At 36.1% G+C, this 24,531-nt stretch overlaps 1 protein-coding gene across 1 annotated transcript in view; it reads left to right on the top strand.

Moving 5' to 3' along the window:
• Window positions 1-24,531, top strand: part of SVEP1 (sushi, von Willebrand factor type A, EGF and pentraxin domain containing 1) — a 195,409-nt gene that overhangs the window by 101,438 nt on the left and 69,440 nt on the right. Inside the window, 11 exon segments of the mRNA XM_037797566.1 lie at window positions 1,023-1,131; window positions 1,514-1,678; window positions 2,198-2,431; window positions 5,124-5,285; window positions 6,535-6,696; window positions 13,231-13,392; window positions 13,768-13,859; window positions 14,966-15,062; window positions 16,609-16,722; window positions 19,515-19,628; window positions 21,710-21,911. Coding sequence (XP_037653494.1) covers window positions 1,023-1,131; window positions 1,514-1,678; window positions 2,198-2,431; window positions 5,124-5,285; window positions 6,535-6,696; window positions 13,231-13,392; window positions 13,768-13,859; window positions 14,966-15,062; window positions 16,609-16,722; window positions 19,515-19,628; window positions 21,710-21,911 — 1,613 coding nt within the window.

Consider the following 24,531-nt stretch of genomic DNA (forward strand, 5'->3'; position numbering starts at 1 on the left):
TTGGGAGCTCTCCAGGGAAACAGGAAGAGGAGGGTGTCTGCAAAGGAGCAATTTGTGGTGATGGACCAGGGATCTAAACTGGGTAAATATGGAAGTGAAGACATGAGGGACTGAGGGCACTGCAGTGAAAAGTGGTAGGGTCAGTGGGCTATAAATTCTGATGGGGTCAAACAATGGATTCATGGAGGTAGGAGAGGGTACAGACCCTGGTAATGACAATGATGATGGGGCGAGGTGACAAAATAAGGTTGGAAGACAGAAGGAGAAGAGAAAAAGGAACTGAGAGATTGGAGTGATGGGAGGATTAGCTATAGGGATTTGGAATTCACCACAAATTATAACAGGGATAGTTATTAATGTTGTTGGAATGATGGGGTGACTCAGGGTGGGGAGAGGCTGAAGGTGGTGGTCAAAAAGAGGGGCTGTTGGTGGGATATTGATGCCATGAGCTTCAAAATTGTGGGGTTTTAAGGAGGTGGGAAGAAGAATGATCTGGAAACAGTAATGGAAAGCAGGGGAGACACTTCTTCTATCCCCAGGCCCACTGCTTGAGAAAACTGGAAAGCTGATTTCATTTAGAGCAAAAGGTGAAAGAAACATTCAGAGAGGAATTTAAAATTAATAAGCATTTTTGCTGATTACTGACTGACTTTCAGAGGGCACAGAGGGAGGTTTTAGGGACTTGTGGAGGGGTGGGAGATAGGGTCAGGAAAAAGAAATCTACAGAACCATATGGGGGTGAAAATTTTGAGACAAGATAACCTGGGAATCTTGGGCTTCTTGCGGTGAGTGATGTAATCACAGATAAGAGAAGGCGTGAGACTAATCCTGGTGATCTACAAGCAGTTAGAAGCTGTAGGAAAGGGGCTGGAAGAGGATAGGAATATCACCAGGAGCATGCAGAGCTCTGGGCCCTCACTTCCCTCCAGCTGAGGATCATGAAAGCCAGGAGAACAAAGACTTATCCATTATATAAGCATGTGATTTACGTTTTTCCCTCTCTCTCTTTTTCTAATTTGCAGGTTCCATCATTCTGCAGTGATGCTGGTGACATTGACTGCAGACTGGAGGACCTGACCAAACAATATTGCCTGGAATATAATTATGACTATGAAAATGGCTTTGCAATTGGTAATTAAATTTAGTGATTTGCATAATAAGAATGGAGCAAAGCCTGAAGGGAAATAGGAATGGACTAGAATTCTTCACCTACCTCCTGTTGACCTCTAAAGCTATAACTCAGAGATAGAATGGTTTAAATGCCTTGGTTTCTCCATACGAAATTTTCTTTCTTCTTTTGGTCTAATCCAGTGGTAATCTAACTTTAATATGAAGTGTCCCAAAATTTCAATGTAAGATTGCGGACCGAAACCTGTATGCCATACAATTTGAGCAATTTAGAAAATGGTCAAGGACAGTTTGACTTAAGACAGATCTGTCCCTTAGGGCTCAACATTAGCCGTGAGGAAGATGCAACTATATGACCATTTGTGTCTCTGCCCCAATTGTCCAGGACCGGGTGGTTGTGGTGAAGCTAATAGAGTGGATTATTCTTACGATGACTTCTTAGACTCTGTGCAAGAAACACCCACAGGCACTGGCAAAGCCAGATCTTCACGGACCATAAGAAGCATCCCAATGTCTGACCACAAAATTAAGTTAATGTTTAACATCACAGGTAAGGATAGACTGTCTATTGACAAAGCAATATCATGTGAAATTCTTAGTTGAAGACCCATTTCCCAAATCTTCCATTTGTTATTATTGTGAAGAAAAACCCTGGAACTGAGAATTAGGAAGAGCACAGTAAATTCAGCTTGTCATGGTTGGTTGTTTAGTATCACAGATGCATTTTTTTTATTCTCACCACAAGAAAACAACCTGCTTTGTTTTCATCTTGGCATGATGAGCTAAGGCGTGTTTTTAAAATGCAGAGATTTACAGGTATTTAATATGCTTTAAAGAAGAACTCCCAAAAGTGATGTGGGTCCAGCAGACAACAGAAGAATTTGTCAAAATTGTATGGTTCTTAATATTATCCAATTGCTCAGTAAGTGGTGGTTGAGTTGATTTGAGGGTTTTTTCTTTTCCTGGAAAGATATTTAATATGCTACTTCTTTTTTCATAAAAACTAATTGCAAATGGCTTCCTGAAAGACCATTTGTGTGTGTTATGTTTTATTTTGTTTTTATCTCAGCTAGTGTGCCATTACCTGATGAAAGAAATGATACCCTTGAATTGGAAAATCAGCAACGACTCATTAAGACACTGGAATCGATCACAAATCGACTGAAGAGGATCCTCAATAAGGAACCCATGTATTCTTTTCAGCTTTCATCTGAAGTACTTATAGCCGAAAGCAATTCGTTAGAAACAGAACAGGCTTTTCTCTTCTGCAGACCAGGCTCAGTGCTGAGAGGGCGTATGTGTGGTAAGACATTTCCCTCCTGATCGAAAATATTTAGTACACGGGGGATCAAAATGAGATGGGGATAGCCATTTTGCAACTATAAGGAAATATGGAAATGAAAATACATTTTGCTATTGTTGTACGTTTGTTACTGTTTTGTCTCAAGAGTGTACACAACCAATATTGATCAGAACAAGAAAACTATTTTAGGTAAAGGATTCAGATCTTAGTTTGATTTAGGGATCTTTAGACTTCACAGCTGGCAGCAGTTCCAGTAATAACTAAAATTTTATACCACCTCTGAACACACACTTTGCATGTTTAATCCTATTTGACAACCCTATAAGCTACCATTAGTATTGACCACATTTCACAGGTGAGAAAACTGAAGCCAGAAAGGTTAAGAACTTTTACCCAATAAGACAGTTAAGTGATATAGCTAAGATTCCCATTCAAGCCAAAAGCCCTAACATTTTTTTTTTAATTGAGGTAAAATTCACATGACAAAATGAGCCATTTTAATGTGAACAAGTCAGTGGCATTTTGTACATTCACAGTGTTGTGCAACCATCTCCTCTATCTAGCTCCAAAACATTTTCACCCCATAAAGAGATCTTGTACCCATTAAGCACTCCCCATTCCCCTCCCTCCAGCCCCTTAACTTTTTTTTTAATTAAATTCAGTTTTGTTGAGATATATTCACATATCACACAATCTATGGTGTACAATCAGCTGTTCACAGTACCATTATGCATAGTTATGCATCCATCACCTCAATCTATTTTTAAACATTTTCCTTACACCAGAGAGAATCAGAATAAGAATAAAAAATAAAAGTAAAAAAGAACACCCAAATCACACACACACACACACACACACACATCATCCCACCCTATTTTTCATTTAGTTTTTGTCCCCATTTTTCTACTCATCCATCCATACACTGGATAAAGGAGTGTGATCCACAAAGTTTTCACAATCACACTGTCACCCCTTGTATCCTACATTGTTATTCAGTCGTCTTCAAAAGTCAAGGCTACTGGGATGGAGTTTGATAGTTTCAGGTATTTCCTTCTAGCTATTCCAATACATTAAAACCTAAAAAGTGTTATCTATATATTGCGTAAGAATGTCCACCAGAGTGACCTCTCGACTCCATTTGAAATCTCTCAGCCACTGAAGCTTTATTTCCTTTCATCTCGCATCCCCCTTTTCGTCAAAAAGATGTTCTCAATCCCACGATGCTGGGTTGAGATTCATCCCGGGAGTCATATCCTGCGTTGCCAGGGAGATTTACACCCCTGGGAGTCAGTTCCCACATGGGGGGAGGGCAGTGAGTTCACCTGCTGAGGTGGCTTAGCTAGAGAGAGAGCAGCCCCTTAACTTTTAACCCCTATTTCAGACTGCCACGATCAGATCAGTTCCACTTATTTCCCAAAGAAGTCATCGTTTATAAATAATGGAACCTCCTTGAACCAAAGTCTGTATACTCAGGTGAACCTAAGGAATCTTACGTTAATCTCTGTCGCCATGGAAATTTGTGTCTCAGCAGTTCTTATTGCTATTCCCAGGACTCGGTTGGGTTTTTCATAGTTTCACAAATTCAGCTGACCAAAAGCACATTAAAATTGTTGCCATTCTGAGCCTAGTTTCCTCCCTGCTTTTTAAGTGAAAATTAGACATCGTCTAGACCAGTCAGCATTCAGCATTTCTCAGTGTGGTCTTCAGACTACCTGTGTCAGCACCACCAAAAGTAATTGTTATAGTGCAGTTTGCCTTGCATGCCAGAGCTATGCATCCAACATTTGGAGGAGGGGTGGGTGGGGGACTGCAATCTGCCTTTTTAGTTAGTTCTCCAGGTAATTCCTACACACCTTAAAAGTCTCAGAATCACCTAGGTGCTAATTTTAAAAGCCCTCTGTCTGAGGATAGCAGTAACCCAAGCCAGCTTTTTCAGTGGTCTCAGAATTTCAGCCCCATCAAGCCTGCCAAACGGTCTGCCAACTCTACAAGGGGTAAAGGTTTTAAAATTGGACCATTTATTCAGGGTCCTTGAGTCTGAAGATGCCTGAGGCTTGCCCTCAGTGACAATAATTCCTGCAGCAGAGACAAGGGTCTACTTAACTCTCTTGTTTCAGTCTCATCACTTTTGCTTGTTTTTTGTTTGTTTGTTTGTTTGTTTTTTGTTTTCTCCAGAAATGGTGCTATGTGGACTTTGGTCTGTTTCATAAGGGAAAGCATTCAGAGGAACAGCTGAGAAAACATTTTTGATATCTCAGTGCTCCCAATTAACCTAAACATTCATTATTTCATCCTTTTTGTCCAGTGACTTGTTTTATGTTGGCTGTTACTCACAATGACCTGGTTTCTCATAGGTTTATCATACACTTATATAAGCCCTAATATTAGTAAGCAAGAGTTTTTACTTTCTCAAAAAGAGAATCTGCTGCTATTGGTTTCTACGAATACATTTCTAGAAGATTAACCTTGTGAATAAAACACTGGCAGTAAAATTTAACCCATAAACAATAGTACCTGGAAGCACGCTTTCTTAATTTTATTCTCTGGGAAAAAAAAATAATGTGAGTGAGTTCCATTGCTCTAGTGTCTTGCATACCAGAGCTATGCATCCAACATTTGGAGGAGGGGTAGGGTGGGGGACTGGAATCTGCCTTTTTAGTTATTTCAGAATGTCCTGCTTGTTTATCTTCAGTCAACTGCCCGTTGGGAACCTATTATTCTCTGGAGCGCTTGGTCTGTGAAAGCTGTTTGATGGGATCCTACCAAGATGAAGAAGGGCAACTGGAGTGCAAGCCCTGTCCAGCTGGGACTTACACTGAATATCTCCATTCGAGAAGCATCTCTGAGTGTAAAGGTAGAGGCATAGTGTGATTTTGGCCAGAAGAAACCTGAATTTTATTTCCAGTTTTGAAATTTAAATGCATGTAGGATGGAAACAGAGCATTACTGAAAGCAATTTCATTATTTATTCTTTTAATTATAAAATACTATCTGCATGTTTTCCCCACTTTAAGAACTCAATTTGTCTTTTCTATGAAAACATTCTATTGCTCTCAGGAAGTCAAACCCCGTTGTCAGTCACTCTAATCCACATTCATCAATTAGCCTGGATTTTTCTTGAGTCTCACATTAATTGATGGAAAGGAATTTCATGACACTTAGTAATCATTAGCTTTTGTGAGAATAGTACTAGATACGAAGAGATCAATTCTCTATTTACTTGGAAATTAATAACGACAGGTGCAGAATCTGCCTACTAAAATACTCAGTATTTTCAAAATATTGTTATTCTCAATGAGAGTTTCTGATGAAATGTTTATGATAGGGAATTTTTTTATGCACTCTAAAAACACATCAGATACATCTAAAATGAGGAATTCCAAAATCAGGCCTGCTTGCCATTGTAAATGCAAGTGAGGCTGTTTAATGACAAATAGAAATGCAGGGCCAGTGGTAGGTGATTGGAAATGCACTAAGATGCTATCAGTGCTGAACACAAGAGTTATTTAGGGACAAGAGCCAAAGGAAAGGGGAATGCACTGGGCATTGGGGGATCTGGTCCAACACCTACTTTTCTGCAAACCATCACCATGAATTTTAGAAAGTTGATCAACTTCTCTGGGCCTGATGCTAAGAGTACTTTCATCTTTCTACTCCATCAGCCCTCAGATGAAACAGTGTGGGTGAGGAGGAGGAGGGAGCAGGGCCAGTTCTTACTGAGAGCTACAAGGAGGTGGTAGTGATGAGGCTCTTCCCCAGTGTTTCTATCACTCAAAAGTACAATGTACATTTTGTGCTCGTGATTATCCTTTCTGATATGTATATTTTTTAACTTCATTGAACAACTATTTATTGAAGATCTTCTATGTGTCACACTCTGTGCTGGGCTATAAATGGAAGTAACTGGAAACAAAGTCTAAAACATATTAGTATACATAACATGGGGGAGTCTAAAAGATAGTGTGTCTGGTTGGCTAACCTGAGACACACTTCTTCATGTCCCTCATTCTGTCCTAAATTAAAATACCAAAAACTCTGTCCTACACAGTGCTAATTGTGGCTTCATAGCGTTGTTATTAATCATGATGTATTTTTCTTTAAAGCTCAGTGCAAGCAAGGCACCTACTCACCCAGTGGACTTGAAATGTGTGAATCATGTCCTCTGGGCTCTTATCAACCAGGCTTTGGTTCTCGGATCTGCTTCTTTTGTCCAGAAAACACTTCAACTGTGAAAAGAGGAGCCGTGAACATTTCTGCTTGTGGAGGTGATTGAAACCTTTGACATTGATATTTGTCCAAACCTACTAGGTTGTGTACATGGAGGAGTGGAATATTTTCAGCAAAACCACATATCTACTCTATGCAAAGAACATAAATAATCTCTTCAAGGAGAATCCTTTTATTCAGCCAGGCAGCACTTGAGTATAAATATCCTCTGTGTAACTCTGTGCTGGTGCTACTAGGAATACAGTGTTGTCACAGGCCTCAAACAGTAATAAACAGGTGGCTCCATGATATGGTAGAAACATATTTAAACTAGGAACTCAGTTTCTTCATGTATAAAGTGAGGTCCTATCTATTGTTCCTTGAAACTCTAAGAATATATTATTCTATGAATGATGACACTTCATTCCTTACAATGTGAAGTGTTTCATCAGTGGTTCTCCATGTTGGCTGTGCATTAGAATCACCTTCAATTTAAATCAGTTTTATAAACATACTGAATCCTTATCTTCACCTTCACCCCAGAGATTCTAATTTAATTAGGGATGAAGCTTATACACTGATTGTCTAAGTTCCCCTGGGTGATTCTAAGTAACAGGCAAAATTAAGAACCACTAATTTTGGTTCTCACATTTCAGCATGGAGAGCTCCTTAAAGCCCAGTTTATTGGGCCGCATCTGGAGTTTTTGATTAACTCTGGGGGGCAGGGGTGGGGGCGGGGAAGTGGGTTGAGCCTGAGAATTTCCATTTCTAACTAGTTCTCTGGTGGTGCTAATTTTACCAGTTCCAGACCTCAGATTGAGAACCACTGGTTTAAATGATCAGACATGAAGAGATTAGGATTCCAATTTTTAAATTAACATCCCTACCAATTATGGTTTTCCAAAAACAATTCTTATGCAGATGTAAGCAAAAATAAAAGATGAAAATTTAGAATAACAATTAAACTAGACTGACAGTTCAGATCAACTTACTGCAGGAATTTTCATAATTTGCAACTACATGCAATGTCAGTGGAACTTGGATTTAAAAAAAAAAAAAAGCTATTGGCCTACTGTTGCTACATCACTGGGAACAGAACAAGCCTGCCTAGCTGAAAAAGGATATCATTCATATATATATATATATATATATATATATATATATATATATCTCTTCCCTATTCTATACACTCTTATTTTCAAACCGAAGGTCTATGGCAATCAGAAAACTGATTGAATGAGTGATGTTTTCAAGAAGCCAACCTCTGGGTCCCCATTTCTCTTAATCTATAGGCATAACCATATACACATACACACCTTTCCAGCCCACATTGCCCTCCAGTTGTACATATATCTGTATCCAATTAGAGTCTGAAATTCCTAGAAAATAACTGCAAGGGAAATTTGTGTATGGTGGCAGAGAAGGGAATGTCCAACATTATATCTTAGGTGATGGTAGTCCTAAAACTTTCCCTTATGTATATACTTTCTTAGTTTTCAGTGCTTTCTTTTTCTGTTTCTTTCTTTCCTTCTCTCCTGCCTCCCTTCCTCTCTTCCTTCCTTCCTTCCTGCATTTATTTTTATGGGCATATTGTACAGTTCATCTTATTTCCGGGTAAGATACCGCTTTTTGCATTTCTTCAGCAAGTTGATCTTAAAATGTCATTAATCAACATAACAATTATATTTAAGTAATTACTAGCTTAAAGTAATTATATATTCTTTATATGTTTTATTTTAATCACTTCTTAGTGATTAAATACTCGTGGGTCTGTGGTTACAAACTCAAGTCCCTGAAATGATTTGTTGTTGTTGCTAACAGAGAGAGAAGGGAAGATTACTTTTGAATCAAGGTGACAGCAACTCTTCCTCTCATCCTCTAGGATTGAGTTAAAATAAGGCTCAGGATGAGCATCTTTGACCTCTGACTTGGGAAGCCTGTTTTAAAGACAAAATCCACCTGGGCCTCCACAGCTATGTGTTATCCTAAATGCTATTAAGAAACAGCCCTCAGGGTTAAATGATAGGGCTGTTGGAAACTGTAAAGGGAATAGAAAAATTTAATTGAATTTTATTTCATATATGGCTGTTCTGTTGGTGAGTGAGCACAAGAAAAGTAGCAGAATCTCATGGGCCTGTACACTATAATGTTTTAAAAGAAAAAAGGCCTGCCTTTTTGCTAGTGTTCACTGTATTGGGCTTTGCATATAAATTTACTTCTTATTCTGAAAAAATTAAACTTAAACAATTTCCTCTTTATCTGTATAAAATTAACCTGAATATTGAACAGTAATTTGAAAAAAAAAAATTTTCCCTTTGAGGATCACTATGGATTCAAGGCTTTGTAGGGACTTAACTTGTTTTAATTAATTACAGTTTTATTTTTGGATGCTCCAGTTGCTACAGTTGGCTAGTTAGGAGTCTTTTAATCTGATTCTTATGTCCTTTTGACTTGAGTTTTGAAAGCGTGTCTTGGGCAATAGCAAAATGTCCCTAGCTAAACTTGTGTTGTTTTACCCCAGCCATTCCTTTAAGGAATCTGTTTCTTCTGTGGAAAATGGTATCGGAGACCAAAATTGAACCTCTAGGGATACATATCAGGCTTGTACTGTGGGATGATATTTTTACCCTGGGTATATAAATGCACTATTTTTAATTCAATTTTAATGTCCCTTTTGACATACGTAGATTTTTCTCACCTTCTACAAGATAAGAGGTGAGAAATGGTTAGTTCAATTTATTTATTGCATGTATAAATACTGTAATAAATGCTAATTGACTACTGCCGAAGAGTATATTTCTAATTTTGATGACTGTCTGACCCTGGAATGTAAATTAAACTAATTTTCACATGCAAATTTATTTTAAAATTGTTATGCTGAAATATTTCAAAGTGAATTATAGACAACACAACAACCTGTTAGTTATTCTTGGAAGCCAACAGACATTGATTTTTAACCTAACATTTTAGTACAATTTTATCTTAGTAAAACTTTAGACATTCTGTTCATTTTTAGGGACATAGTTTTTTGTTTTGTTTTCTTTTTCTTTTTGAGGGTAAGCCTATGCTGAAGAAAATTGTATGTAAAAAAAAAAACAGTTTAATTCATAATAATAGTTTGGATTTTACTGATAGACTATCTTTTTAGGTTTTCATACACACTTGTAGATATTCTCTCAAAGAGAAGTTTTTGCATTCCTTTACCAATGGAAATTTCATGTTTTCAATTAATTACTTTAATTGGATGTTTGAAAGAATATTAAAATATTACTATTAACCATAGTCCATAGTTTGCAATAGCTATGTTTTTTCCCATATACCCTTCTATTATTTTTTTAATTTGTAGTAGTTCCTGCAAGAACTTATTTATTTTTGTAATGTTAATTGGTGACTAACAAGACTTTAAACAACCACTTCCAATCAAATCCAACTACAATACTGCACTATGATTTATAATGCCAGTATAATCCCAGTATCGAGCTACCATCACCTCTATCTATTCTCGAACATTTAAGTTCAACCTTGTTAACAATTCTGTACATGTTAGGTAACCACTCCCCATTCTCTAGCTTCTGTCTCTCTATCTAGGTACCCTATATTCTACATTTTAAGATTCTGAGTTTGCATGTTCTATTTAGTTCATATTAGTGAAATCATACAATATCTGTCCTTTTGTGTCTGGCTTATTTCACTCAGCATTATGTCCTCAAGTTCATCCATGTTGTCACCTGCTTCAGGACCTCATTCCTTCTTAATGCTGCATAGCATTCCATTGTATGTATATACCACATTTCATTCACCCTCTTATCTGTTGATGGACTCTAGGATTGTTTCCATCTTTTGGTAATTGTGAATAATGCCACTATGAACATCATTATGAAAATGTCTCTTCGTTTCCCTGCTTTCAGATCTTCTGGGTATATACCGAATAGCAGAATTGCTGGGTCGTAGGGCAACTCAATATTTAGTTTTCTGAGGAACCGCCAAACTGTCTTCCACAGTGGTTGTACCATTTTATATTCCCACCAGCAGTGGATAAGTGTCCCTATTTCTCCATATCCTCTCCAACATTTGTTTCCTGTTTGTTTAACAGTGGCCATTCTTACAGGTGTGAGATGATAGCACATTGTGGTTTTGATTTGCATTTCCCTAATAGCTAATAAGGATGAACAACTTTTCATTTGCTTTTTAGCCATGTGTATTTCCTCTTTGGAAAAATATCTATTCATAACTTTTTCCCATTTTAAAATTGAGGAGTTTGTCCTTTTATTGTTAAGTTGTAGGATTTCTTTATACATACTGGATATCAAACCCTTATCAGATACATGGTTACCAAATATTCTCTCCTGTTGAGCTGGCTGCCTCTTCACCTTTTTGACAAAGTCCTTTGAAGCATAGAAGTGTTCAGTCTTCAGGAGTTCCCATTTATCTATTCTTTCTTTTATTGCTTGTGCTTTGTATGTAAGATCTAAGGAGCCACCTCCTATCACTAGGTCTTGAAGATATTTCCCTACATTTTCTTCTAGGAGTTTTATGGTTCTGGCTCTTATATTTAGGTCTTTTATCCATTTTGAGTTGATTTTTATAGGGTGTGAGGCGGAGGTCATCTTTCTGTCCTTTGGTTATGGATATCCAATTCTCTGAGCCCATCTATTGAAGAGACTATTCTGTCCTGGTTCAGTGGATTTGGGGGCCTTGTCAAAAATCAATTGACCACAGATATGATGGTGTATTTCTGAACTCTCAATTCTGTTCCATTGATCAATATGTCTATCTTTGTGCCAATACCATTCACAAAGCTTATAATAAGCTTTAAAGTCAGGAAGTATAAGTTCTCCCACTTCATTCTTTTTTAGGATGCTTTTGGCTATTCGAGGCCCCTTTGCCTTCCAAATAAATTTATTGACTAACTTTTCCAAGTCTGCAAAGTAGATTGTTGGAATTTTGCTTGATATTACGTTGAATCTTTAGATCAATTTGAGTAGAATTGACATCTTAATAATATTTAGCCTTCCTATCCATGAACATGGAATGTCTTTCCACCTATTTACATCATCTTTCATTTCTTTTAGCAATGTTTTGTAGTTTTCTGTGTACATGTCCTTTACATCCTTGGTTAAGTTTATGCCTAGATACTTGATTCTTTTAGTTGCTATTGTATTCATAATAAAATAGCAATTCCATTGTAAATGGAATTTTTTCTTAATTGCCTCTTTGGTTGGGTCTTTGTTAGTATATAAAAACCCTACTGATTTTTGTGCATTAATCATGAATCCCACCACTTTTCTGAATTTATTAGCTCAAATAGCTTTGTCATAGATTTCTCAGGATTTTCCAAATATAGGATCATATCAACTGCAAATAATGAGAGTTTTACTCTTCTTTTCCAATTTGAATGCCTTTTATTTCTTTTTCTTGCCTAGTTGCTCTAGCTAGAACTTTGAGCACAATGTTGAATAACAGTGGTGACAATGGGCATCCTTGTGTCATTCCCAATATATGGGGAAGACTTTTAGTCTCTCACCATTGAGTGTGATGCTGGCTGTGGGTTTTTCATACATGCCCTTTATCATATTAAGGAAGTTTCCTTTGATTCCTACCTTTTGAAGTGTTTTTATCAAGAAAGGATGCTGAATTTTTTTGAATGCTTTTTCAACATCAATGGAGATGATCATGTGATTTTTTTCCTTTCAATTTGTTAACCTGTTGTATTACATTGATTTATTTTCTTGTGTTGAACCATTCTTGCCTGCCTGGAATAAACCCTATTTGTCATGGTGTATAATTCTTTTAATGTGCTGTTGGATTCAATTTGCAAGTATTTTGTTGAGAATTTTTTCATCTTTATTCATTAGAGAGATTGGTCTGTAGTTTACCCTTCTTGTAATATCTTTATCAGGTTTTGGTATTAAAGTGGTGTTTGCTTCATAGAATGAGTTAGGTAATGTTCCCTTTTCTTCCATTTTTTTCAAGAGTTTGAGCAGGAATCATATTAGTTCTTCTTGGAATGGAACCACTTTTTGTTTTTTTAATTATTTGACATTTATATATCAATAGATTTAAATTTGTTCACATCTTTAGACTTAACAATTCAACTATTTGGAATTTATTCCAAGGAAATAATCAGATTTATATACGGAGAAGTATGTAGAAAATTTCATTTCAGCATTATTCATAATAGAAGACAAATGAAAGCAACCTAAATTTCCAATAATGGAAGAAATGTTAACTCAATTATGGCCTGTCTGTGGGATGTAATATTTTGCATTTAAGAAAACCCGTCTTAAAAATAGTATTTAATAATTTGTAAAAATGCTTATGATATAATTTTAAGTGAAAAAAATAAGAATACAAAGTTATATGATCAATTCTAATTTTTATTGGGTTTGTGTATTTGTTAAAGACAGGAAGGAAATGCAATAAAGTATATATCTGGATGGTAAGACAGTATGAATTTTAAATATGTAGAAGGGAGTTTATTAGTAATTCAGTAGTTTTCTGATCACCAAAGACTTCTACAATCAAAGGCACTTGTTTTAAATACAGGGCATATGGTTTAATGTGTATAAATGATTTGTTTTTAACCTTTGCAGTACCTTGTCCAGTAGGAGAATTCTCTCGTTCTGGACTAATGCCTTGCTATCCGTGCCCTCAAGACTATTATCAACCCAACCCAGGGAAGTCCTTTTGCTTAGCTTGTCCCTTTTATGGAACTACAACAATCACTGGTGCAAGATCCATCACAGATTGTTCAAGTAAGATGATACTCTTTGTTTCTTACATAATCACTATCAGGGACTTACTTTTGCTTATTTCTACATTAGCTTTATTTCTGGATATTTAGTATTTTCAGTGAATTGTGGTGTCTGGGCTTGTTAGATTGTCCTTTTGAGGTTTTTTTAAATGATAATGGCTTAAAGATTCTTATTTTGGAGATGTTGAGCCTGATAACTTCTAAATTTCTTTCTAAACCCCTAAAATGGCATATCCCAACCAACCAAAGTAGATGTGGCTTTACTCGCTCTGAAAACCCAGAGTCTTGACTCTAATAGTATTTAGGTAGAGACTACTTACTGGTAGTATCTATCGATCACAGGCCCATTTCTTTGTTTGCTTATCACTTTTATTAGGTTTTAGTTCTGCTTTCTCGGCAGCAGAGGAAAGTGTACTGCCCCTTGTCTCTCCTAGACAAAGTACAAAGAAGTATGAAGTCAGCAGCCAGGCAAGTCCATTTTCTATTTGCAAATTTTCCCTAATCGAATGTTTGGAAAATAATTTGTCATTATACTTGCCACACAGAGGAAGACTACAAGAATTGAAACTTTAAGCTATCGAGACTCGTGAATATAATAAATGAATAATTTCTTGTATTTCTGACTTCCAATAAAAACTTTCCAAAAATTCTGCATTAGGAGAGTTTCTAAGTACGAAAAATAGGAGTTTTTCCCAGGAATGACTGGCATCAAGAATGTGTAGCTGTGGGGAGCTTTTTGATGCACTAATAATTAACCCTGACCACAAGCATATCCCATCATTTGAGTAAGGGCATTTGGTTCAACAAAAAGCCTTTCCTAATTGGTAGGAAGAGTTACATAACTTTCATGAAAACTATTTAAATTTTTTTCTCCAACAACAAAAAGTCACTTATGTGCATAATGTAACTCATGAACGTAATTCATCAATTGTTTTCCATTTAGTTTTTGGAAGATTACTCCTTCAGTCTGATTATTTTGGTGTAGTTCACAATTACTGAGAACTCACCTTGCCCAAAGCCAGGAATTCTTGACCTTTAATATTTTTAAAAGTATGTATGTCTTACTTAACATGCTACAACCTAGTCCAAGCATCATGCCTTGTCAGGGTTTTGTTAGTCATATCTGAAACTGAGCCTAATGGACAAGAAATTTGTATGGATCCCTAGAGCAGTGGCCCTCAACCCTGGAAACATATTAGAATCTATTGGCCAACTTTTAAAAAAATAATGAAACCCAGACCCCAGCTTCAGAGACCCTGATGTTGCCAGTCTAGGTTGGGGTCCTGGCTTTAGAATATGTTAGAAACACCTGAGCTGGATTTTAACAGGAAGCCAGCATCTAGAAACACTGCCTGGGGTTACGAGAACACCATTCAAGAGTAACACATCGTTTGAGCCCATATATGGCCGGCACCACTGTTAAGGCAGGCAGCCGTCCAGCTGGCTCGAGTGAACTCTCCTGGAGACAGGGACTGAGTGTCTCACATCATAAACCCTCTGAATCCCTAGTCAGGATTGGTTTGAAACAAAGAGAATGCTGTGTCTCTGATGAATTTCTTTTTTGCCGCTGGTAGGTTTTCCATGAATGCTTCTTAAACCCTTGCCACAATAGTGGCACCTGCCAACAACTTGGACATGGTTACATTTGCCTCTGTCCACCTGGATACACAGGTAACATAGAGGAATAAAAACCTTAATGTATTTTCATGTGAAATCATTGAAACTTGCAGGATCCATTAATGCACCAAAAATCTGGTTGAAAAGGATAAACCCATAGATGATTAAAAAAAAAAAAAAAGTGTGTGTGTTTGTGTGTGTGTGTGTGTGTGTAAAACTGACCAATGATGGTTGTCTTTCACATTTTGGAAGAAAAATAATCATCTTCTCTATGTAAAAGTCACATCATAGCCCACATTTTATATTGGAATATTGTTCTGAGAGCCATGTCCAAGGTTTGATTCTAATACAAATTAATTATATGACATTCAACCCAGAACAGATTGTCCAGCATAGGCATTTTTAAACAAACTCCCACTTTTTCTTATTTGCTACACATTAGTGGAAATTCTTTTGACTAGCCATGATTTGTTGTTCTGTTTCTAGCTTTCTGGAGACTGTGCTTAGAAAAACAATATTGCCTGGAATTTGATTATGTAGTGTAAGAATTATGTTTTCTTGTAGTTTGGATCACATTTCAGTTCAGTCCAGAAATATAAGTTTTGAAGGGAAGTATTTTGTACCTTAAAATTGTAGCTTATTTTAAATAATTCAGTGTTTTCTTCTAGGCCATTCTTGCATTTTTTCAAATTGGTATAACCAAAATGAAATACTTTTAATGAGAAAAATGTCATGTAAATAAAAGAATTCACTACAAAACAAGCCAGGGAAAGTTGGAACATAAAACATAGCCCACGGCAATCAAGAATATTGGCATTCCAATTATATTACAGCTTACGTGGTGTGTTTCTATTTGTGTTTCAATTTCTATAAAAATTCTTTTGACTTGATATTCCTTAAGAAATAATGGATCTTGCCCTAGAATTCCATAAATAATGAGTGGCGCTTAAGAGAGAGCATGTGGTTCTCAAGCTCAACATGCATCAGAATGACCTGGAGTATTTGTTAAAATGATGGCTGGACCACACCCCCAGAATTTCTGTTTCAATAGGTCTGTTGTACGGCCTGAGAATTTGGGTTCCTATCGGATTCCCAGGTGATGGTGATGCTTTGGGTTCAGGTATCACACTCTGGGGTCCCTGGCATAGTGGGAGAATATGGGTTTCTGGCAGGACCAGCTCCTAGAGAGCTTGTGTGCCCGTCTGGAAATTTGCAGCCCCACCCACAGCTCCACCTGGTGACCTTGATAGCAAGAATATACGTCTTCATACTTTTCACTTTGGAATTAATCTAATTCCTGGCTCCATTTTAACCTTCCAGTCCTCCTCCCCACCCACTGCCCTTTTTTCCCTCCCTACTTCTAGTTTGGAATCTTTAGCTATCTTTTCTGTATCCTTATATCTTTTAAATCTGTTTTAAAAGAGGCAGTGTCTTCATTAAATAAATAGCTAAATGGTAGCACTCAGCAAATATTTCCGTTTCCTAAATCCCAGACTGCTATAAATTCAGATTATTGGGATAATTATCTTTAAATGATTATGGTTCTGTTTCGATTAATCCCTCTCTCTGGCTGCCCTTCGTTGTTTGGTTTACACTTTAGGCTTAAAGTGTGAAATAGACATTGACGAATGCAGCTCGGTGCCATGCCTCAACAATGGAATTTGTAAAGACCACATTGGGGAATTTGTTTGTGAGTGCCCATCCGGTTATGCAGGTAGGGGAATGTTTCTTCCTTTTACAGTATAAAACATGGAACCATTAATTTCATCACTGAGATAAATTTGAAATGTATTTATTGTTTGGATGCATCGGGTATTATCACTATACTGAAGAGGCCTATTTTCTAACATTAAGTTATTTCTATGTATTGGGGAAGTGTTGGTTTCATTATGCTGTCAAGTAAGGAGAGTAAGAGATCAATTCTGCAGTATGAAATTGTTTGAGGTTTATAAAACAGGTAGACCTTGTTTTTTGCATGTGTTTTTTTTATATAAATCCTACATGGCACTAATTACATACTGTACTGTATTATCCACATTCCACCCCCCACAAACGTGTTTATGCTATGACTTCTTTTCTTTTTTCTTAATTATTGAAGTTGTGGGTTGACAGAATCATAAAATAATCATGCATAAAATACAGGATTCCCATATGCCACCCTATTATTAACACCTTGCATTGGTGTAGTAGTACATTTGTTACAACTGATAGCACATTTTTATAATTGTACTAATTATAGTCTATGGTTTAACTTATGGTTCACTGTGTAGTGCAGTTTCATGGATTTTTAAAAAATTTTTATTCCATATCTGAATGTGGTTAAAAGGGGAAATGTTAGGTTGTATATATGGCAGACCTGGTTTTGATTTCCATCTTTGCAGCTAGATTTGTGACCTTGGACAAGCTGTTTAACTTCTCTGAAGCTGTTTCTTCATATGTAAAATTAAAGCTTGTCAAGTGAAAGAAAATATGTAAAGTCTAGCACAGTGCAAACAAGTTTTAGGGAGTTTCCTAGTACTTCACTAATATTTGACTGAATTTATGATGTATCTGTGTACTTATTTCTATGATGTTCATGTGTGTGTGTGAATATAATTATTACTAATTGTGGGCTTTAGGTATTTGTATTCTCCAAAATGTTGTGGGCCATTCTGCCTCTCCTTTAACTTAAATGAATACATCTATTTAAGTGCATTTTTAAATCTAAGCCAGAGTTGCAGTTTCCAACCCCCCACACACACACCAAAAACAAACAAATAAACTTAGAAGCATTGATCTTATTGTCAGTTCCCTGTTCAACCACAGTCTAATTATCATGATATTGATAATCTGGTCTCATAAAATCTAATGCTACTACTTACAAAATAATCATAATTTCATAGTATCATTGCAGGGAATAATGAGATAATGCCTAAATCATCCAATGCTGTATCAAAATTATAAATTATTTTATACTAAAAACATACCTGAAGATATATTTTTAAATACGTAGGTATATAATTTTCTACATTTTACTATGTTCAATAAAATCCTCTGAGCATTTTAAAGCAACCAGATTCTAATGACTTTATATCATTTTTCATTAAGAAATGAAAATATGAATATTATTTATAGTAGTGATCACTTGAACCAACTCTCATAATTTTTTCTCCTCATTGGAAATCCAGGCAAAAATGGTAGTCCCAGTCACATGGGAAAATGCACTGAGTTTATATAGTAGAATCACATTTTATCTGGAAGTTTAGTTCAGAAGTCTGTATATAGGGGAACATTTGAAGTAGTGAAAATAGCCCTTGAAAATCTCTTAAATCAGCAACCAAGTAGAGTGCACTGGCAGACTGTCTCTCAATAGGCCTGTTTTATACCCAACAAGGGAAGAGATGATTTTTGTTTCATGAACACCAGATAGAGTAAGTGGCTTCATTTAGGGCATGTCACATATACCTGGAAACAAATCATGTTCAGCTTGCCTTCTGAGAGGCATGCAGGCTCTGAAACCCACCGAGGAAGCCACAGATCAGCACATTCATCAGCCCCCACCTTGGACATGTGTTCAACAGCTGGATCTGAAGCCAAGGCACTTGGCCAGTTTCAATTTTTCTTTTGCTTGCTCCCTCCACTCTCTTTGCCATGTGCATGTGGTTGCATTTTCACATACATTAAATTTATTGAGTGAATCCACTGTAAAAGACAAAAAAAATGCTTGTGCTGGTATGTTTGAAAATACAGATTCCATACTTAGATTTACTATTCTCAAAAGCTGACTTTTATTGGTGAAATTTGCTTTTAGCACATCTTTATGTTGCCAGAGTACATAAATTATTAGATATGTATTACAGAATTCCAGGAGTCATAAATTTAAGCACCCTAACCTCTTCAGCCCAAGGAGTTTTTATACCTACATACTTAAATTTGAAGACTTACAATTCCAGCTCGTTTCCATGGTAGTGTCAGTTTCTAGGTCTATAAAATGAAGGGTTTTAATTACATCAGTTGTTCTCTAATTATATTCATACAGGACATGGAACAGCTGCATAGAAGTTTGGCTATTCTCCAGATTTTCAGAACTAAATATGTTATTTTCTTTATTCATGTGCTTCTCCCATAATTTTTTTCAAATCCTTTAACTGTTACTTCTTATCTATAAAGGAATAAACTCACCAAAAGTGTGAACAACCAGCCAACAGATCATATGAGAAAATTTTTGAAAAAAAAAAAAATCACCCTTATAGCCTTAACTAAAAAATATGGTTGGATATTCATGGTTGCAATTTTCCATTGCATGCTGAAAATGTCATGTTTCTTGGGAAAAATTTTGTTGCTTTTGTAGAATGGAAGAAAAGATTTTATTTCAAGGTATTTTGCAAAGAGCAAAATGTGTCACAGCTAGGCAAGCCATGATTTCCAATTGCTCTGCTCTGGCATCTGAACAAGTTGCTTGAAAACTATTGTTCTTAAAGTCCTTTCAGGTTTTCTCCAGCCCAAAGATTCTGTGGTCCTTTGCAGGTCAACTATGTGAAGAAAATATAAACGAGTGTAGCTCCAGTCCTTGTTTAAATAAAGGAACCTGCGTTGATGGCTTGGCCGGCTACCACTGCACATGTGTAAAAGGATTCATAGGTAAGATGTCTCCATTCTCCCTAAATTGTCTTAAAATCCCATAAAGCACCACAAATTATTATCTTTACTAACATTTCATTTGAATTCTAGAAGCACATCGGAAAACATACAGAAGTTTCCTAAAAAGTCAAATAAATTCAATAGCTTTCATTCATTCAACAAATATTTTATTTTCTTGGCAAACCATTTGCTTTTTTAGTATGTGTGTGTATAATATCAACTTTAAAACACTTGAAAAGCAATCCCAGGCATTCCAGTCTAACCCACAGAGCACAGTTCGTTCATCCCACTAAGTTCCAATCCTTCTGTTGTGTGGTCTCTCCATTCCATGGGTTAGGACCCCATTAAGTCTTCAACAAATATTTTTTAAAATGAGAGTTCCTTTATTTCAAAATTGCACTATATGATTAAGAAAGTATATTTCAGATCAACAACCAAAATGACACCTAGCATTAAAACATCCAAATTTATTATTCATATGAATCATCTGGGAAGCAAAAAATCCTGAACCCACCCCCAGGCAGTTTCATTCTTGATCTTGGATAGGGCCCAGAAATCTGTATTAATTCATCTGTACCTGAAGAACATTGGACCATAGGACTTTCTATTCAAGTCAAATAGAAGAAAAAGATATCCATTTATACATTGCTAGTTATAATATCTGCTTGTGTGATGCAGAAGTATAAACTGAAATGATAGAAAGTTGATAGTATATAAATTGATAGTATTTAATAAGGTAGTCAATTTAAAAGTGTTATTTAAAATAGCAAATAATTGACAACATTAATTGAAAATTGACTAAAAAAACTGTTGCACATTGACAGAATGGTCTATTATGTAGCCTTCAAAATTTGCATTGTAGAGATTTAAAAGACTTAAGAGACAAAAAAAAAAAAAAAAATTCAGTATGCAAACTTTGTTGGGCTCCTGATTTAAAAAATCCAACTATAAAAAGGCAAATTTGAGACAATCAGAAAAACTTGACTATGAACCAGATATTAAACAATGTGAAGGGATTGTTAGGTGTGATGTTGGCATCAGAGATTTAAACTGAAGTATTTAAGGACAGAATTCATAATGTCTGGAATTTGCTTTAAAGTAATAGAAATAAAATTGGGGGGGCGGGTGGTAGATGAAACAAAATAAGAAATATGTTGGAAATTTCTAAAGCTGTATGCTGAGTTATATAAGGATTCATTATACTTTTCTCTCTACTTCTGTGTATGTTTGAAAAAGTTTTTTTTAATGTAGAATATTTAATACCATAGGAAAATACATACAATATACAGGTAAATGAAAAAAGCAGGGTACGGATAATATGATAACAGAATTCCATTTTGATTATGTGTTTTTATATAGTTATACAGAGGAAAAAATTTTAAAGGTAGCTCTGAGATTAAAGGTGAGTTTTATTTTCTTTAATGTGTTTTTCTGGATTTTCTATATTGTCAATAGTGAATGTATATTGCTTTCAATAATCTACTAATCATTTGGTTCTATTAAGTTACCAGAATTTGCACCATTTCCACTTTATGCAAAGAACTGTAGATAAGGCAGTAGGAGACATACAGAAAGAAAGAGGAGGTGAGGGAAGGAGAGAGAGAGAGAAGGATAAAAGCTTACATGCAAAGACAGCATTCAAGAAGAATGTGGAGACAAATTATCATGCAAGAGTATTGCAAATGGATGGAAAATGATATGGTAAAAAATGCATATTTAATTGATTAGGAGGAAGTCCAAGGAAGTAAATGACCAGCGAAGGAAAACAGCAAGGTTAAAGCAGCAGAGAAACAATTTGTATTAAATGTATTATTTTAACATTACCTCAATTAGATATTCGTTACAAATCTTAGCCTCAGAAAGAGGTGATATAAAAATAGGGTCCTAAAATGAATGACAAAAGCCAGAGCTCATTAGAGAATTGTATCTCAAACCAGTTGGATATAGGTCAGTGGCTCTGCAGCTCTCTACCCTCCATTCCAATTGCTTGGTGCCGCATCCTTCAAGAAGTCAACACTTTGATCACAGTTTTCCAAATGGGGTGATTATTTGGACTCTTTTTCTTCCTCATCAATCTCCAGGCCTCCACTGTGAAACAGAAGTCAATGAATGCCAGCCACGTCCATGCTTAAATAATGCAGTCTGTGAAGACCAGGTTGGGGGGTTCTTGTGCAAATGTCCACCTGGATTTTTGGGTACCCGATGTGAAAAAAACATTGATGAGTGTCTCAGTCAACCGTGCAAAAATGGAGCCACCTGTAAAGACAGTATCAATAGCTTCAGGTAAAAGACCAAGTCTGGTTCTTTACACAATTTTCATTCTCTTAACTGTACAATCATTCTGCAACCTTTATGGAATATTATTTCACGTGTCAAGTCAGCCATTGCCAAATGCTGTCCTAATGATAGGACATTAGGTTGTGAGTCACTAATACTGAGGTAGAGTCTGCACTTTTAAAACAGAGAACCTGTATGTTTTAAGTTCCCCAGTGATTCTGATGCACAGTCAGGTTTGGGAACCATTGTTCTGTACTGAGAAATCATAGAAGGTGAAAGGAAACACAGTTACACAAGCAAATACAGTAACACTCGCAGAAACCCTCTCTTTAAATGTTTTATATTTTAGCTGAAGTTTTTCTCTAGGTAAAAATCAAGAAGAATTGTGCAAACATACTATCACATTGCAGTGTACTTACTATGGTTTTCAAACAATTTTTAGTTCTTTCATTCAAAAGAAATCTAACATGAGAGTGTAAATAAGTAAAATAATAAAAGCTGAGCTTTCGTTATTATAAATAGTAGTGTTTAGAGGAGGAAGACTTTGTTTTCCTGAGTTAGCTCCTAGGAAACCCTCTCTCATGTCATCACAATCAAAACTGCCCCTGCTCACCCCTTCCCCTAGCACAATCTGTGGCTTCTGTGGTAGAGAAGACAGGCTGGTCTTGCTTGTAGAATCTTAGGTAACTTTGTTGCCTCAAGATGCTGCTCCTTCTGTAAGTTTACAAAAAAAGTTAAAAGAAAAAGTCTTCCACAGTTGCAAATTTTCCACTCCCCTTCTCATTCATCCTCCTGACAATAGCCAGGGCTCTATCCAGAAGAAACGTGAAAACAATTCTGCCATTGAGACTTTACCCCTCATATGGAAATGAGACCTTATCAGTGTAGCATCATCTGTTCATTGGCTCTTTGCATTTTGTGGCATATAGCACCTAAACACAGGCAATGAGAAATTTGCTGATGAAGCTAGGTACAACAAGGGTTCCGAATTTTGCCCAGAGTCAAAAACAACTGATGGATACCAAATTTCCTTAAATCCTAACTGGATGGTAGATACAGGTAAACTCCTAATCCAAAAGGAGTGCAGGGTGTCACCAAAGCGGTTTTTTAGATGAGACTATTTGAGTGTTGTAATGATATCAAATTTGGGAGGATAAAGATGAGTAAAATTCTTGCCAAAAATATGTTTACCATCAAATGCAGAGAACCCAATAAAATTTCCCCACTGGCAACAAGATGTCCTTTAAAACTCCTTACACACCATTTATTCATATTAGTCACCTTGACACCTGTATCAAACAGGTTTCCATATAAAAATTCTAGTAACAATAATGATAGTTACCATTTATCAAACAGAGCCTTTTAATTACAAAATATTTCAAACATACAGAAAAGTACAAAGAATAATAAAAGTCATGTACTTGTGGTAATCAAACCTTAGCATTTTACCATATTTACTTCACATATTTTGTTTCAAGGAAGTTAAGTACTAACAGTCAAGTTGGAGTCCCTATAACACACACACACACACACACACACACACACACACGCACACAATTTCCCTTTTCCCCCAGTGATAACCACTGTCCTGAATTTGGTGTATTTCTTTCTCATTCAAGTTTTCTATTTCACTACATGTATGACTCCATAAACAGTGTAGGGTATTGCTTGGCATTGTTATATAAATGGTATCACAGCTATATATATAACCTTTTGTAGTTTGTTTTATTTTTCACTCAACATGTTTTCAAGTATCATCAAGATTGATACATTTGACTCTAACTTATTTCAACTGCTGATGAGTATTCCATTGCCCAGTTATACCATGATTTATTTTTCCATTCTCCTTTCCATAAACATTAAGAGTGATGCTGCCATGAACATTTTTAACATGTCTCTTTGTGCACCTGTGTAATAGTCCCCAAGAGTAAATGACTAGAAATGGATATACAGGGCTCTGAGAATGCAAGCCAACAGCTTCCTTGACACTGCCAAATTGTAGTTCTACTCAATATAGAGATTTCCCATTTGACATTGTAAGATATACTTTTCATTCTGTTGGACTCAAATAGTTTGTTGCATAGTTAGAAACAGCATGGCAAACTGATTAAGAACAAGGCTTGAGGTTGGGTTCAAAACCCTATGCTACCACTTGGTATCAATAGGACTTGGGCAAATTCCTAAACCTCTCTGAGCCACAGCTTGCTCATCCATAATACAGGAATAATACTATTCCCTCATTTTTATAAAGATTACCTTACTGTATAGAAGGCATTGAGAACAGTGTCTGAACTTTTATATTTTTTTTCTAGCACTTGTGTCATGAGAGAAACCACTGCATGATAATATAATACTTCATCTTGACCACAACTACTTTCTACTTTGTTTTGTTACTATGATATTTCTAATAGGTGTTGACTTTAAATAGACTTTTTTTTAAATAGACTTAAAAAAAAATAAATAGATTTTTTAAAATAGACTTTTGTTAAGTAATCCGGAAAAAGTGACTAACACTTAAAGAATGATTTTGATGTGGGAAGTATGTTTCGGCATTTCCATTTTCATAGTTATCTGAAACAGTGTTACCCTAAATGGGAGACTTCCTTTAAGGTCTTTCTGCACCTGT

Source organism: Choloepus didactylus, chromosome 10 (genome assembly GCF_015220235.1).
Source record: "Choloepus didactylus isolate mChoDid1 chromosome 10, mChoDid1.pri, whole genome shotgun sequence".
NCBI classification, from domain to species: Eukaryota; Metazoa; Chordata; class Mammalia; order Pilosa; family Megalonychidae; genus Choloepus; species Choloepus didactylus.